Source organism: Macaca nemestrina, chromosome 1, assembly GCF_043159975.1.
Source record: "Macaca nemestrina isolate mMacNem1 chromosome 1, mMacNem.hap1, whole genome shotgun sequence".
Taxonomy (NCBI): Eukaryota; Metazoa; Chordata; class Mammalia; order Primates; family Cercopithecidae; genus Macaca; species Macaca nemestrina.
Window position 1 is genome coordinate 62542271 of NC_092125.1, and position 17887 is coordinate 62560157.

A 17887-nucleotide genomic window follows, 5' to 3' on the forward strand; every position below is an offset into this window, starting at 1 on the left:
GTCCCCACAACTCCTTGAAATGGCTGAAACTGTTCTGGCAAAGATAGACCCTTATGTCCAGGTTGCTAAATCCAACACTTTTCAGTTCCCATCCTAGGTGACCTCTCTGTCGCATGTGATAGCCCTGGCTATCCCCGCTCCCTGCACTTCCTGCCTCCTTTTGTTTCACCACTCTGTGCCCCAGCCATCCTGAAACCCTACAGTTCCTTGAGTGTGCCTTTGTGCCTGTGGCTTCCTCGACCTGAAGAACTCTTCTCCACCCATGTCCTGTTTTCCAATTCTCCTTCCAAATGCAGCCCAGGAAGGAGCCCTATGTGCTTGCCTGGCAGCCTGTGCTTCTCACTGCTAGTGCACTCATGGCTGTTTAGGAATTGACTTTCCCATCTCCCCACTACACTGAAACTCCTTGGGAGCAGGGACTGTGTTTTAATCTACTTTTCTTTCTCCATTTTATTCAGCAGGATTAGACATAGTTGACCACTCTCTCCTTCATGGAGCTCGTTTTTCTCCAAGCTTCCATGACACCACGTTCTCCCGGGTTACCTCCTACTTCACTGACTGTTCCTTCTTAATGCCTTGGATGACTGCTCCTCCTCTGCTTACCCTCAAAATTTCCATATCCAAACTCCACCCTAGGCCCTTTTCTGTACTTTATTTACATACTCTCCCTAAGTAATCTCCCCCATTGTTTTTGATACCATCTATATATTGCTGGCTCCCGGAGTTCTATCTGAATCTGATCTCCTCCTTGGGCTTCAGATGTGTATATACATTTGCCTACTCCATCTCCGTGTGAATGTTTAATTAGCATCTCAAACTTCACATGGGCAAAATAGAACTCTGTTCTAGAAATCTGTTCTCCCTGAGTCGTCTCTATCTCTGTATATGGCACCAGCTACTCACTCCATTGTTTGGCTCAAAAACCTAAAAGTAATGTGACCAACTATCCTGGTTTGTCTGGGACTTGTCCTGGTTTTAGCCCTGAAAATTCCATGTCCCGGGAAAGCCCTCAGTCTCAGGCAATCCGGCTTGGCTTGTCATTCTACTTAGGAGCCACCGTAGATTTCTTTCCTCACGTTCCACATCCAGTCAATTTGACCTCCTTCCAGATATACCCCAAATCTTCCCCCTTTCCACTTCCACTGGTCCAAGCCTCCATCATGTCCTACGTAGACCATCCAAACAGCCTCTTCATCTGGCCTCCCTTCCTCCTTACTTGGCCTGCTATTTTTTTTATTTTTTTACACAATAGCCAGAGGATCAATAGCAAAGAGAAAATATGATTGTAGCACCCCACACTCTCACCATCTAAAGCCCTCCAGTTACACAGAGAATAAATCCAAATTTTTTCCTGAAGTCTCCCCATGATCTGGCCCATTGGCCCAGCCACCATTATCTCATAGTTCTCTCCCCCGTATTTATTACTGCTTACTGAAGCCATCTTTCATCCCAGCCTCCCCTGTGATTACCTCGTGACCCACTCCTCCCTACCACTCAGGCCTGAGGTCAAGGTTACCTCCTCAGTGATACCTTCCCCAACTATTGTATCCAAAGATACCCTGCAAGTTTCTCCCTATCACATCACTCTCTTCTGTTGTCTTTACAGCACATATCACTATCTGAAGTCTTCTTGTGATCTTATTTTTGTTTCCTGACTCCACCAGCAGAGACCTTGCCAGTCTTATTCAAATCTGTGTTCCCAGCACTTGGCCCAGACCCTGGCACACAGTAAGTGCTCAATAAATATTTGGCGAGTAAATGGATATTCAGCACATAGCACAGGACCTCTCACAGTACTCATAAATGATGCTGAATGAACAAATTCGTGAGAAAACCAAGCTGCATGCTAGGCACTGGGCCTACCTTTATAACCTAAGATACGGTTCTTTTGGACTTTATGGTCTATTGGGAAACAAATGCATAAATCAACCTTTCAAACAAAATATGCATAACAGTTTGAATATGATGAGGAATAAGAAGTGGCATATTCATTTATTTTCTTAAATAAAATGTTGCTGGCTATGGAGGCTCACACCTGTAATCCCAGCATTTTGGGAGGCCAAGGGGCTAGATCACTAGAAGCCAGGAGTTTGAGACCAGCCTGGGCAAAAAAGTAGAACCTTATTTTTACAAAAGAATTTTTAAAATTAGCTGGGCACGGTGGTGCACAACTGTAGTCCCAGCTACTTGGAAGGTTGAGGCTGGAAGATCACTTGAGCCCAGGATTTGGAGGCTACAGTGAGCTATGATCATGCCACTGCACTCCAACTGGGGTGAGAGAGTAAGACCTTGTCTCTAAAAAAAAATTTAATTAAATTACAACTAAAGAAAATGTGATCTGCTCTGGGTCCTCATTCCACTGGGGTGGCAGCAAATTCAATCTCAGTCATTATTGGGCCTCTCCCCACAACCTCTACAGTCATAAGGAGGTCCCAGGAGTCCAAAAGATCCAGGAAGGGCTCTTTAGTCTTCAGCTCCATATGCACCTGGCTCTAGCCTCCATCATTCCTTGAAGGATTGATTGCTGCTGCTTCTTTTGTTTTTTGTTTTTTTTGTGTGTGAGACAGAGTCTGACTGTTGCCCAGGCTGGAGTGCAGTAGCGCAATCTCGGCTCACTGCAACCACTGTCTCCTGGGTTCAAGCAATTCTCTTACCTCGGCCTCCTGAGTAGCTGGGATTACAGGCACACACCACCACACCCAGCTAATTTGTGTGTTTTTAGTAGAGATGGGGTTTCACCATCTTGGTCAGGCTGGTCTTGAACTCCTGACCTCGTGATTCGCATGCCTCGGCCTCCCAAAGTGCTGGGATTACAGGCATGAGTCACCGCACCCAGCCAGGATTGGCTGCTTTTTGGCCAAGCTAGGACTTGGGGAAAAATGATAGATAACAACAGTTGAGGGGTTTTGTGGGAGCAAACTTTTGATCCAATCTACTCATAGGACTTCCCAAAAACTTTCACCTCTGAAATTGCTTTGAACCTGCCTCTGGTCTGTGAATCTCACCTCTCTTTACCTAAGCCCTTCTCTTCTTTCCCTCCTCCCTTAGGACTGTCCTACAAAATTTCCCTTAGGTGATCTACCTCACTGCTTCCCACAAATGAGAAAGGGGAATAAGGTGTTACAAATGGCCAGTTATTCATGTGAAACAGAACTCTTACATCTCCCTCCACCAACCTGCTCCGCTTTCAGAATTTCCTATCTCAATGAAAACATCACCTTCCTCCTTGTCACCAAGCCTAGTAAAGCTGACTCCTTTGTGATTTCTTCTTCTCCTTGGTCTAATAAGCCCCTGAATCCTACCAACTATTACACCTCCACAGCTCCCCCTTTCTACTCTAACCATCCCTTTGGTTGAGCTCATTACCTCAGGGGCTATATTTGAACAAGAGCATTCTACTTGATCTCCCTATTATACTTGCTCCTCAGTTCAATCTATCCACCAAATGATCCAAGAGCTATTCCAAAAGAACCCATCTGACCATGTCACTCCCACAATAGTTTGTCACTTTATGTAGAATAAAACAGACCAACTTTGTTAGCATGGCATTCAAAGTACTCTATCATTTAGACCCTACACAACAAACTTTATCCCCCACTATCCTTCTCTATCCCCCAGGACCTCCACCCAACTTTACCAGCCTATTAGCCACTTCCCCAGCATGTTTCCCATATCCATATCCTTACATTTCTACCTTTTCTCCAAAGCTATTTTTCCTACTTGAAATATCCTTTGCCTTGCTACCCTTTAACTGCCCCATTCCCCCAACACCCACCCAGTCAAGAGTACTCATTTGTTAAAGTCCAACTCTATCTAATCCAAAAAGAAGGAATTAACATTTACCTAGAAAAGGAGTGAAGCATTGTAGTTAGAGGCATGGGATCTGGAGCCAGACTAGGCTTCACTCCTAGTTCTCTGCCATTCCCTAGTTATGTAACTTGGGCAGGTTACTATGCTTCAGGTCCCTCATCTGTAAATCGGGATTTATATCATAATATATACTATGTGAGTATTTGATATTATGAGACAAATATGGTGTAAGAATTTGTCATATATTACCTACTTTAATCCTCCCAACTACTCTAAGAGATATTATTATTCAGATTTTACAGATGGCCTCTTAAGATTCAAATAATTTACTTATGGGCACACAACTGGTGGAAATGGAAAGTTGGAATTCAACCTCAAATCTCTCTGGATGAATGCCCAGGTTCTCTTTACAGCACTGGAAAGAGCACTAGGAAAGAAGCAGAGAGGTCTAATCTCTCCAACTTACTCTTAGAAGGAGTCAGTAAAAGAGAATGTGTGTGCTGGTGAGGAGCATAGAGAAACACAGGAGCATGAGGAAGTAATATTAGGCTCAGAGTCAAAGGCTCTTGATAGGCCAATGTGTAACCCCACAAGGGAAGAAAAAAAAAATGACAGGAAACATGGGCATAAGCCCAAGAGCAATATCAGACTTTGTTACTGAGAAAAGGTAACAAAACAGTTAACTTGAGAAGACAGGTGTTTCGTCCAACATTTTAACTTTAAGGAGCCTAGCACAAAATCAGGGACTTGAAGAGTTTAAAGAAGTTACTTGGCCAGGTGCACTGGCTCACACCTGTAATCCTAGCACTTTGGGAGGGACGCTGAGGCAGGAGGACTGCTTGAGCCCAGGAGCTCAAGGTTGTAGTAAGCCATGATGGTGCTAATGCACTCCAGCCTGGGTGACAGAGGGAGACCCTGTCTCAAAAAAAAGTCACGCCATTATCTCATCCAGTTCTTAAAATACTGAAAGAAAAACCATCAACCTAGAATTCTAAAGCTAATAAAAATATTTTTCGAAAGTGAAGGAAGAAGTAAAGACTTTTTCAGACAAAATCTGAGAGAAATCATCAGCAGCAAGGTTACATGATAAGAAATGTTCAAGAAGCTCTTCAGGCAGAAGGAAAATAATACCTAATAGAAAATTTGATCTACACAAAGCAGCAGAAATCGTAAACAAGTGGTAAATAAAGATGTTTTCTAATTCTCAATCTCTTTAAAAGATGATGAACTCTTTAAAGCAAAAATAATAGCAACATATTATAGGCTTATAACTTCTGTGTAAGAAAAAAGGCACCACAACAGTAGCATAAGGGACAGGAGGGAGGAAATGGAAGCATACTGTTGTTAGGTGCTCACACACACACACACAGACACACACAAGTGAGGTAATATACATGAAGTGGTATAATATTATTTAAAGGTATACTGTGACTATGATGAGTTAAAGTCATATATTTAAACAACAGTTGCTAAAATCAAATAAACAGGTGTAGCTAATAAGCCAATATGAAGATAAAACAGAGTCACAAAAAAAGGGTAAGAAAAGAAAAATACAGAAAACAAAAACAAGATAGATTTAATCTTAACTCTATCAATAATTACATTAAATGTAAATGGTCTAAATATTCCCAATTAGAAGGCAGACATTGTCAGATTGCTTTTTTTTTTTTTTTTTTTTTTTTTTTGAGACGGAGTTTTGCTCTGTTGCCCAGGCTAGAGTGCAGTGGCATGATCTCGGCTCACTGCAAGCTCCACCTCCTGGGTTCATGCCATTCTCTTGCCTCAGCCTCCCGAGTAGCTGGGACTACGGTTGCCCGCCGGCTAATTTTTTGTATTTTTTTAGTAGAGACCAGGTTTCACCATGTTAGCCAGGATGATCTCGATCTCCTGACCTCATGATCTGCCTGCCTCAGCCTCCCAAAGTGCTAGGATTACAGGTGTGAGCCACCATGCCCGGCCTCAGATTGCATTTTTTAAAAAAAGATCCAACTGAATGCTATCTACAAAAAAACTTACTTTAAATATAAAGACACCAACAGGTTAAATGTTAAATGATGGACAGACTTCCATTTCGTGGTGTTATGAAGAGATCTGCAAATTCTCCTCTTCAAAAGCAAATATAAAACCAGAAAAAACTGATAAAAATAAACATTTCAGGCATCTGAAAATGAACCAAAGGCATACCAAAAACTGAGAAGCATTTATTATTTAAAAATTGCTACAGCTTTAGGTATTAAGTATTAAAAGAAACTTGGTTTCTCGACCTCAGTCTCTACATTGTAAGCTGATTAAGTCTTTGTTTCAGAGCCTGTCCAGGCATTGCAGAATGTTAAGCAGTATCTCTGGCTTCTAGCTACTAGGTGCCAGCAGCATTTCCCCAGTTACAACAACCAAAAATGTCTCCAGACTTTTCAAAATGTCCCCATGGGGGCAAAATTAGGAAGATAAACAATAATAAATCTAAATGCACCTAGCAAAGAGCCCTAAAACACAGAAAGTAAAAACTGACAGTAGAGAATGCAAAATAAACAATTCAGTTGAACAATTATAGTTGGTGTTTTGATACTCCTCTCTTGGAATATCAATTTATAAAACAATTAGAAAATCAGTAAGTATATAGAGGCCTTGAACAACATTATCAATCAACTTGACCTAAACAACATATAGAGAACATATCAGTAGCAAAGGCAGAATACACATTTTTTTGGTCAAACATATATGGAACCCTCTACAAGATAGACATAAAACAAATCTCAATACATTTAAAAGGATTTGAATAAAAGAAAGTAATTTTATCTAGGCACCATAAAATCAGGTTAGAAGTCAACAAGATATTTGGGATATTTCAAATGTTTAAATTTTAAAATTAAGTGACACACTTTTAATTTTTCTTTTTTTGGAGACAGGGTCTCACTCTGTCACCTAGGCTGGAGTACAGTGGCACAATCACAGCTCCCTACACCCTCAACCTCCCAGGCTCAAGAAATCCTTCTACCTCAGTCTCCTGAATAGCCGGGACCACAAATGTGTGCCCCCATGTCCAGGTTTTTGTTGTTGTTGTTGTTGTTGTTTTGTTTGTTTGTTTTTCTGTAGAGACATGGTCTCCCTGTTTTGCCCAGGCTGGTCTCAAGCTCCTGGGCTCAATAATGCTCCTGCCTCGACCTCCCAAAGTGCTGTGATTACAGGTGTGAGCAACTGTGCCTGGCCTAAATGACACACTTCCAATAGCCACAGATCGAAGAAATCACACAGGAAATTAGAAAATAGCTTGAACTGAATGAAAACAAAAACACAACATGTAAACACACGTGAGAAGCAGCTAATGGTGCCTATAGGGAACTTTTTAGCATTAGATATTTATATTAGAAGAAAAGAAAGGTCTTGAATCAGTGGTCTTAGTGCCACGTTAAGAATTAGAAAAAGAACAAATTGAACCCCAAAAAAGTAGAAGAAAGAAAATGCACTAAAGATCAGAAATCAATGAATAAAACAAAGCAAAATAAAAAACAATTGGAAAACAATCAATGAAATCAAAAGCTGGTTCTTTGAAAAGATAAAATTAATAAACCTCTAGCCAGACTGATAAGCAAAAAAAGAGAGAGAGAGACAGAGAAGACGACATAAACTGCCAAGATCAGGAATGAAAAAGAAGATATCACTGATCCTAAACACAAGGTAAGGATGCTTCCTCTGACCACTTCTATTTCACTTTGTACTTGGTATACTAGCCAGTACAATAAAGCAAGATAAACATAAATAAAAGGCATACAGATGAGAAAGAAGGAAGCAAAACTATTTTTATTCTAAGACGTGATCATCTGTGTAAAATATTCTAAGGTCACAAGATAGTTAATATAGAAAAATAAATTGTATTTCTATATTACTAGCAAAGAAGTGGAAATTGAAATGAGAAAAGTACAATTTACAATAGTATCTCAAAAAGGAAATATTTAGGGATAATGTAACAAAATATGTACAAGATCAATATATTGAATACTACAGAACACTTGAGAGAAATTTTAAAAGACTCAAATAAATGGAGAGATATAGTGTGTTTATGGGTCAAAGGACTCAATATTGTTAAGATGTCAACTCTTCCTAAATCAATCCATAGAGTCAGTGTAATCCCATTCAATGCCCCACCAGCACCCCCCACCTGCCCCGCGTTTTTTTGGTAAGAATTAATAAGCTAGTCCTGAAATTCAAATAGAAATGCAAAGGGTGACACTCCTATTTGGCAGCCATTTCTCTTGAAGCTCAATGGTTCGGGACCTGCAATACCTGCTGAGTTAGGAGGGACAGGAGAGTAGCAGCTAGGTCGGTGGCAAATAGGCCACAACATTCCCTTTAGTTATGATGAGTTTACCCCGCAATCTCAAATCTTTCCTCCGTGGATTAACAGGAGAGCCAGTGATGGTGAAGCTTAAGTGGGAATGGAGTATAAGGGCTACCTGGTATCTGCAGATGGCTATATGAACAGGCAGCTTGCAGATACAGAATTCATAAATGATGCATTGCCTGGACTTCTAGGTGAAGTTTTAATAAGGTGTAATAATGGCCTTTATATCAGAGGTGTGGAAGAAGAGGAAATGGGGAAATGAGTGAATAGCATCTTTTGAAGGGGATTTTTTAAATATGTATTTCTAGACAATAAAGATTTGTTTTTTTAAAAAAAAATGCAAAGGGTCTGGAGTAAAAAAAAAACATTTTGAAAAAGAACAAAGTAATTTCAAGACTCACTATAAAGTTACAGTAATCAAGGCAGTGTGGTATTTATGTAAGCACAGAGATACAGATCAATGAAACAATACAGGGTCCAGAAATAGATCCATCTACACAGTCAATTGAAATTGGATAAATATGCCAAAATTACTCAATGGAGAAAGGAGAGTCTTTTCAACAATTGAATATCCATGTGCAAAAATATGAAGCTTAACCTTTGCCCTCATAACACATACAAAGGTTAACTCAGAGTGAATGACAGACTTAAATGTCAGAGCTAAAACTACAAAACTTGCTCTTTCCCTGCCGCCGCGGAGTCGCGCGGAGGCGGAGGCTTGGGTGCGTTCGACATTCCGCTTCCCCCGTAACCCACCGCCATGGCCGAGGAAGGCATTGCTGCTAGAGGTGTAATGGACGTTAATACTGCTTTACAAGAAGTGCTGAAGACCGCCCTCATCCACGATGGCCTAGCACATGGAATTCGCGAAGCTGCCAAAGCCTTAGACAAGCGCCAAGCCCATCTTTGTGTGCTTGCATCCAACTGTGATGAGCCTATGTATGTCAAGTTGGTGGAGGCCCTTTGTGCTGAACACCAGATCAACCTAATTAAGGTTGATGACAACAAGAAACCAGAAGAATGGGTAGGCCTCTGTAAAACTGACAGAGAGGGGAAACCCCGTAAAGTGGTTGGTTGCAGTTGTGTAGTAGTTAAGGAATATGGAAAGGAGTCTCAGGCCAAGGATGCTGTCAAAGAGTACTTCAAATGCAAGAAACGAATAAATAAATCTTTGGCTCACAAAAAAAAAAAAAAAAAAAAAAAAACTACAAAACTTCTAGAAGTAAACATAAACAAAAATATTCATGACCTTGTTAGGGAAAAACTTCTAAAACCTTTGGAAAAGCATGAACCATAGAAGAAAAAATTGATAAACTGAACTTCTGCAAAATTAAAAAATTCCGCTCTCCAAATTACATAATTAAAAAAATGAAAAGGCAAGCCACAGACTGGGAGGAAATATTTGCAAAACATATATAAAGGACTTACATCTAGAATATGTTTTTATTTATTTTTTTTTGAGACGAAGTCTTGCTCTGTTGCTCTGTTGTTGGCGCGATCTCGCTCACTGCAACCTCCGCCTCCCGGGTTCACGCCATTCTCCTGCCTCAGCCTCCCAAAGAGCTGGGACTACAGGCGCCTGCCATCATGCCTAGCTAATTTTTTTGTATTTTTAATAGAGACGGGGTTTCACCCTTTTAGCCAGGATGGTCTCAACCTCCTGACCTCGTGATCCACCCGCCTTGGCCTCCCAAAGTGCTGGGATTACAGGCGTAAGCCACCGTGCCTGGCCTAGAATATGTTTTTAAAGACACACACACATACACAAATCCATACAAATACTAACAATTTGGCTCAAAAAAAAAGGACAAAAGATTTGAAGAGACACTTGACTGAAGAAGGTATTTATCAATGCAAATAAACATATGGAAAGATGCTCCATATCATTAAACATCAAGGAAATGCAAATTTACACCAAAATAAGATGCCACTAGAATAGCTAAACTTAAAAAGACTTACAATATCAAGTGTTGGCAAGGATGTGGAGCAACTGGAGTTCATACGCTGCTGCCAAGTAGTATAGCCACTTTGGAAAACTGTTTGGGAGTTTCTTATATAATTAGATATATACTTACCATATGATCCAGCAATCTCACTCCTGGATTTATCAAAAAGCAATAAAAACATATGTCCACTGAAACACTTGTACTCAATGGTTCATAGAAGCTTTATTCATAATAGGTACAAATTTATATGTGTTTATATATGAATATGTTTATTATCTAGTAAATGAACAAATAGTGGTATAATTATACAACAAAATACTTCTCAGCCATGAAAAGGAATGGACTACTGATATACTCAACAGAAGGAATGGACTACTGAGACACTCAACAGCACAGATGAATCTCAAAAGCATTACACTAAAGAAGCCCAACCCAGAAGGGTCTATGCTGTATATATGATATCATTTTTGTGAAATTCTAGAAGAGCTAAAATAGTGTTGAAAACAGATCAAAGGCCAGATGTGGTGGCTCACACCTATAATCCCAGCACACTGGGAGGCCAAAACAGGCAGATCTCTTGAGCCTAGAAGTTCAAGACTAGCCTGGGCAACATGCCAAAACCTTGTCGCTACTAAAAATACAACAACAACAAAAAAAGCAAAAACAAAACAAAAAACAAAAAACCAGGTGGGTGTGGTCGCACATATCTGTAGTCCCAGCTACTCAGGAGGCTGAGTTGGGAGGATCACCTGAGCCCAGGGAGATAAGGCTGCAGTGAGCCGTGATGACACCACTGCACTCCCGCCTGGGTGACAGTGAGACCCTGTCTCTCAAACAAAAAAAGAAAGAAAGAAAAGAAAAGCAGATCAATGGCTGCCAAAAGCTGGCGGTTGGGAAGGGGACTGAATACAAAAGAACATGAGGGAACTTTCTGGGTGATGGAAATGATCCATATTTTGATTCTGGTGGTGTTTGTATGACTCCACGTGTTTATTAAAACTCATTGAATTCATACTTAAAATGAGTGAAACTTATTGTATGTAAATTGTACTTCAATAAGTTAATAAAAAGCAAGAAGTGGGTTGGGGAGACCTTGCTCAAAGGATACAAAATTTCAGTTAGGAGGAATAAGTTCAAGAGATCCACTGTACAACATGGTGACCATAGTCAATAACAATGTATTATATTCTTGCAAATTTGCCAGGTGAGGTGGCTCACACCTCTAATCCCAACACTTTGGGAGGCTGAGGCAGGAGGAACACTTGAGCCTAGGACTTCAAGACCAGCCTGGGCAATATAGGGAGATCTCACCTCTACAGATAACTTAAAAATTAGCCTGTTGTGGTGTTGCGAGCCTGTAGTCCCAGCTACTCTGGAAACTGAGGCAAGAGGATTGCCTGAGCCCAGGAGGTTAAGGCTGAAAAGCCATGATCATGCCACTGCACTCCAGCCTGGCAACCGAGCAAGATTCTGTCTCAAAAAAAAAAAAAAAAAAAAAAAAAAAGCCCGGGTGTGATGGCTCACGCCTGCAATGCCAGCACTTTGGGAGGCTGAGATGGGCAGATCACCTGAGCTCAGGAGTACGAGACCACCCTGGGCAACCTGATGTAACCCATCTCTACTAAAATACAAAAAATTAGCCAGGTGTGGTGGCACACGCCTGTAGTCCCAGCTACTTGGGAGGCAGAGACACGAGAATCGCTTGAGCCCAGGAGCAGATAATAGAGATGGAGTCATCATCAGGGAAGCCTTTAGAGGGGAGATGAAACCTGATCAAGGGAGGCAAATATTCCCGAAGAACCCAGAGGGGTCTGTGCTGAGTGGGAGGGATAAGAAGGGACATTGGCTTACATCAGCTTACAGTAAGCTGAGATTGCGCTACTGCGCTCCAGCTTGTCTCGAATAAATAAATAAATAGAAAAAGAAAATTGCTAAGAGTAGATTTTAAGGGTTCTCACCACAAAAAAATGCTAAGTATGTGAGGTAATACATATGTTAATTAGCTTGACTTACCATTCCACAATGTACACATATTTCAAAACATCATGTTGTAGACAGTAAATATGTACAATTTTTGTCAATTTAAAAAACAGAAAAGTTTAAAAAACAATGTCCTCAGCCATCTTACAAAACTGGATATGAATGATATCCTGCATAATGAAGTGCCTTTCATAGCAATGACAATGTTTCAGTGAACCTCAGGCTACCACTGGAAAGATTAGTCAAGGAGACCTTACATTAACTGATTTAAAACCTTAGGTTTCAAGTCATCACTAATAATGATAGCTTTTCAAAAAAAAAAAAAAAAACTCAAATACTACAAATAAAAAATAATGTAAACATTGAAGATAGACTTTTTCACACATAAAATTGTTCTTTGAAATGAATTCATAAATTACTTGTTATGTCAGGAGGGAGCCTGTGTGTTGGAAAAGAGAGGCTATAGAAATTGTCACTTGAGTTAAAGAAAAGTATATTGTGTGTCTAAAATACTGTGGTCACTGCGCAGACCCTTCCACCACAGAGGAAGAAAGAAAAGGGCAAATCACAATTAAAAGTCAATGTGACATGAACAGTGATAAAAAAGCATACAGGGGCCAAGTGAGGTGGCTCATGCCTGTAATTGCGACACTTTGAAAGGCCCAGGCAGTAGGATCTCTTGAAGCCAGGAGTTTGAGACCAGCCTGGGCAATATAATGAGACCCTATCTCTACACACAAAAATAATAAAATGAGCCAGGCATTGTGGTGTATGCCCATGGTCCTGGCTACTTGGGAGGCTGAGGTGGGAGGACTGTTTAAGCCCAAGAGTTTGAGGCTGCAGTGAGCTATGACCGTGCCACTGCCTGTACTCCAGCCTAGGCAAAACAGCAAGACCCTGTCTCTAAGAAAAAATAGTTTCTGAAAAAGCTGTAGAGGGTATTGTAATACTGAAAACAAGATGAAGAGTTCTGCAGATAATAGAGATGGAGTCATCATCAGGGAAGCCTTTAGAGGGGAGATGAAACCTGATCAAGGGAGGCAAATATTCCCGAAGAACCCAGAGGGGTCTGTGCTGAGTGGGAGGGATAAGAAAGGACATTGGCTTAGCATAACTTGTCATTCCGTTTGAAATAACCTGGGAAATTAATTTCAAGAACATACACCTGCTTCCATCTTTGGACTTCTCAGCAAGACCCTTCTTCTGTAATTCAATATTCCTCTAAAAAAGTACCTTCTCAGATGGGTGCGGTGGCTCACGCCTGTAATCCCAGCACTTTGGGAGGCCAAAGCAGGTGGGTCACTTGACATCAGGAGTTTGAGACCAACCTGGCCAACATGGTGAAATCCCGCCTCTACTAAAAAATACAAAAATTAGCCAGGCATGGTGGTGGGCACCTGTAATCCCAGCTACTTGGAAGGCTGAGGCTGGAGGATCACTTGAACCCAGGAGGCGGAGGTTGCAGTGAGCCGAGACCACACCACTGCACTCCAGCCTGAGCAACAACAGCAAAATTCCATCTAAAAATTAATAATAAGAAGTAACTTCCCTCAGGCAGTACTGGGTTACACCCCAGGCCAATTGAGCTATGACTTTCAGCAGCAAATTGTCCTGGGGAAGGGAATGCATTCAGAGGTGGATGTCTAGAAAATGTGGCAAAACATTTTAGACGTTTCTAGACATGTGGTAAAAATAAAAACAAAAAACCTCCCATGTAAATTCTTAGAGATGCAAAAAAGAAACCCCTGCCCTCCCTACTCAGTCAAATCAAGCAAAAACAAGAAAAGAAAAAGCACCACAACCATAAGGTTGAAAGTTGCCTCAGTCACTGCAGGCATGGGGAAGTTACATACAGACACCATATGCCTTCCATTCTGTACACTTGGAAGTAGCTTAAGGACAGCCCCTCACCTAGGTTTGTTGATTTCAGCTCATATGGAGCTAATATCAACCTCAACTCAAACTCTTGGGCTTAAACAGTCCTCCCACCTCAGCCTCCCAAGTAGCTAATATCAACCTACCAAACAGGAGTGTGTTATCTACCTGGCCTTGGCTATTAGCTCAAAGAAGGAAACCGGCAACACTAGCATTAACCCCCAACCCAAAAGTTCTTGGCTTTTTTGCCTTCTTTCAGGACAGTCACATGTACCACTCTGTCATCAAACACAGTGATCCGCCATTCCAGAAGCAATATGGTATCCTCCTCCCATTGAGAATGCCTGCCCTGATGCACAGGAATGCAACAGAAAACTGAATGCTGAGCAACTAAAGAGAGGGACAAAGTGGAAAAACTCTTAACACACAAAACGCAGCAAATACCAGACACCAGCCTCTTCGATCTCACCTCCAATCTCCTAAATCACCATGCTCTTTTTTTTTTCTTTTCTTTTTCTTTTTTCTTTTTTTTTTTTTTTTTTTTTTTTTGAGACGGAGTCTCGCTCTGTAGCCCAGTCTGGAGTGCAGTGGCGCATTTCGGCTCACTGCAAACTCTGCCTCCTGGGTCCCTGTTCAAGCAATTTTCCTGCCTCAGCCTTCCAAGTAGCTGGGATTACAGGCATGCGCCACCATGCCCAACTAATTTTTGTATTTTTAATAGACACGGGGTTTCACCATATTGGCCAGACTGGTCCTGAATTCCTGACCTCGTGATCTGCCCGCCTCAGCCTCCCAAAATGCTGGGATTATAGGCATGAGCAACCGCGCCCAGCACAATGCTCATTTTACTCTCCCTTTGCGCAGATTTAAAAAAAAAAAAAAAAAAAAAAAAAAAAAAAAATCAGTTCCTGGCCAGGCGCGGTGGCTCACGTCTGTAATCCCAGCACTTTAGGAGGCCGAGGTGGGTGGATCATGAGGTCAGGAGATCGAGACCATCCTGGCTAACAAAGTGAAACCCCGTCTCTACTAAAAATACAAAAATTAGCCGGGCGTGGTGGCGGGGGCCTGTGGTCCCAGCTACTCGGGAGGCTGAGGCAGGAGAATGGCGTCAACCCGGGAGGCGGAGCTTGCAGTGAGCCGAGATCGCGCCACTGCACTCCAGCCTGGGTGACAGAGCATAACTCCGTCTCAAAAAAAAAAAAAAAAAAAATCAGTTCCTTTGTTTGTGTTTAAATACAAACCTTGGTTCTCCCATAAGAAACAACTCCTACTTCTGGGTAATTACCACAAAAAGGTGGAGTCACACTGGGCCAGGTAGGCCTGGAATGGGCAGCGCAGGGCAGTTTTCCAGCTTGTTTACACACTGAGGGACCGACCTCCAGGGGAGCAATAGCAACCAGATCCCTAGTAACAGGCGTCCATCAGGCACTATCAGACGGAAGATAACGCCATCTGGTGGACACAACAGAGCATCACTAGAAACCCAAAGCCAATCTTCTGTTAAAGAGCTAAAACCCCTGGTGTGGTGGCAAGAATACTCTGGTAGTCCAATGCAGCCTATTAATTCTGGGAAAGAAGGGTCTCAGCTGATTTGCTCGCATATTAAATTCATAAATTAACAATGTATCTTATATTAATAATGACACTAGAATTAATGGATGTGGTATCCCTAGCCAAATTGAAATTTGTAATTACTTTCTACAAATTTAGTTAAAAGCTTACTGTAGCTTTTCTCTGAGGACATTTAAATTCCGTGATTCTACATCATCTGATGATTGTGGCACACTTGTTTCTGGTCAGACAAGGCTGTGTGGATGAAACTTCAATAAAGCTGATAAGAGAGGTGACTTTGGGAAAGCTATTAACTTGGCCAGGCCCAGTGGCTCACACATGTAATCCCAGCACTTTGGGAGGCCAAGGCAGGAGGACTGCTTGAGGCCAGGAGTTGCTATATGGGCAACATAGCCAGACCCCATCTCTATTTATATATATTTAAAAAAAAAAAAAAAAAAAAAAAAAAGAGGCCAAGCTTTGTGGCTCATGCCTGTAATCCCAGCATTTTGGGAGGCCAAGGCAGGCAGCTCATGAGCCCAGGAGTTCGAGACCAGCCTGGGCAACACAGTGAGAGACCCTGTCTCTACAAAAAGTAGGTGAGCCAAGTGGTGCACACCTATGGTCTCAGCTACTCAAGAGGTTAAGGTGGGAGGATTGCCTGAGCCTGGGAAGTTGAGACTGCAGAGAGCTGTGATCATGCCACTGTACTTCAGAGCCTGGGTGACAGTGAGACACTGTCTCAAAAAAAAAAAAAAAAAAAAAGAAAGAAAAGAAAAAGAAAGAAAAGAAGGCTTAACCCAAAGTAGCATTATTCAGCTTTACTATCACCTCTTTCTTTGACCCTGAACATCCTTGGAATGTTTCTGAAAGTTAATCCTTTTTTTCCCCCCCAACATTTTTGAGACAGGGTCTCACTTTGTCACCCAGGCTGCAGTGCAGTGATTCAATCGATTCAATCACAGCTCCCAACTCAGCCTCCTGCATAGCTGGGACTACAGGCATGCACCACTATGCCCAGCTAATTTCTTTTTTTTGTAGAGACGGTTTTGCCATGTTGCCCACACTGGTCTTGAACTCCTGGGCTCAAGAGATCCTCCTACCTTGGCCTCCCAAAGTGCTGGGATTACAGGTGTGAGCCACCACCCCTGGCCAATCCAATCTTAAGTGTAAATATTTACCCAACATTTTAGTGGGAAAATGTGCAATGAGCTTTGTAGAAAAGTCAAGAACTGCGTGAGGTCCTTTCTTCTTGCATCTCTGGCAATTGTGCTCTTCTTTTGCTAATAAGTTCTTCATCCTTCTTCTTGGTAAGGGTCTATAAGAACAGCAGTGAAAATAAAATATTCAGCAAATAAAGGCAGGAGGAAACGGAAAGGATATTACTGAGATAAAGGGGGAAGTGTAAAACATTAAAAGAACAAAACCTGAAAAATTGTTCCAAAGCTGCTTCCCTTGTAGTACAGCTTTCCAGGCCTTGTGGCTCTCAGACTCATTCAATCTCTAGGGTATCCTCCCTGTGGATCAAGCAACCTACTTTCCACAAACCTAGTTTTCCCTGTCTCTCCCTGATGAGATTAAGGAGTCTGCCAGTGGTGGAACACTGATGTAACTCAAATTGCTTACATGGTAATACATAACCCCTACTCTCAACCGCCTTCTCCATTCCATGTGTAGAATGAGTTAGTTCTCTTTAAATTCCCTGATGTCAAATCTGCCACTGAAACATATTGGTTAAAAGCATCATAGGTCCTACTTGATGAATCCTCAAAGTCAGCAGGGTTAGAAGAGATTTGTGTATCCTCTTTATGATACCGATTATTATAGATCTCAGTATCACGCTGCCTTTGTATTTTAAAGTTATAACTGACCAACACAGACTTGTCTCGCTGGAGCACACCCAGGAAGAAGACTGGTGTTTTGTGTTGATCACAAAACATTCAACTAAGTTCATAAGGAAAGATTCCAAATAGCTAACATGTGTATCATTAAATAACTCTCAAAACCTCTTTTTACAGATAAAAGGAAATTCTCTCAGCTCAGAAGGGTACCCTGGGAAGCATTATCTTTTAATGTACCAAAAATGTCTTTGTATATCTCTGTATTAGATGCTTTTATAAACAACATGCATTATTATGAGAAAAAAATGAAAATTTCCCATTTTTATTTTAAAAAGGTACAGAGAAGAGTCCAAATGAAGTCTCCAAATGAGAATATGCCAGAGAACATCAAATTCCCAAATCTGAGTAACTATCTAAATTTCTGAGGTCGTAGCCGGGCCAACATGGCAAAACCCCATCTGTACAAAAAACAGAAAAATTAGCTGAGTGTGGTGGTGTGAACCTGGAGACCCAGCTACTCAGAAGGCTGAGGTGGGAGAATCGCT

At 41.5% G+C, this 17887-nt stretch overlaps 1 protein-coding gene and 1 pseudogene across 1 annotated transcript; both read left to right on the plus strand.

Annotated features, from left to right (window-relative positions):
• The first annotated feature begins 8141 nt into the window (after positions 1–8141).
• On the plus strand, positions 8142–8411 carry LOC139355906 (small nuclear ribonucleoprotein F pseudogene; annotated as a pseudogene).
• A 432-nt stretch (positions 8412–8843) lies between these two features.
• On the plus strand, positions 8844–14329 carry LOC105484961 (small ribosomal subunit protein eS12-like). The gene is made up of 2 exons (XM_071068581.1): positions 8844–9323; positions 14210–14329. Exons 1-2 carry the CDS (start codon positions 8910–8912, stop codon positions 14327–14329), a joined length of 534 nt encoding a protein of 177 aa, XP_070924682.1. The 5' UTR covers positions 8844–8909.
• Positions 14330–17887: the final 3558 nt, after the last annotated feature.

Excerpts from the sequence above, each read along its gene's own strand:
- LOC105484961 (XM_071068581.1), top strand. The coding sequence starts at position 8,910 with ATGGCCGAGGAAGGCATTGCTGCTAGAGGTGTAATGGACGTTAATACT. Across the intron at positions 9,324-14,209 it reads AACGAATAAATAAATCTTTG|GACAGTCACATGTACCACTC; the intron begins GCTCACAAAAAA and ends GCCTTCTTTCAG.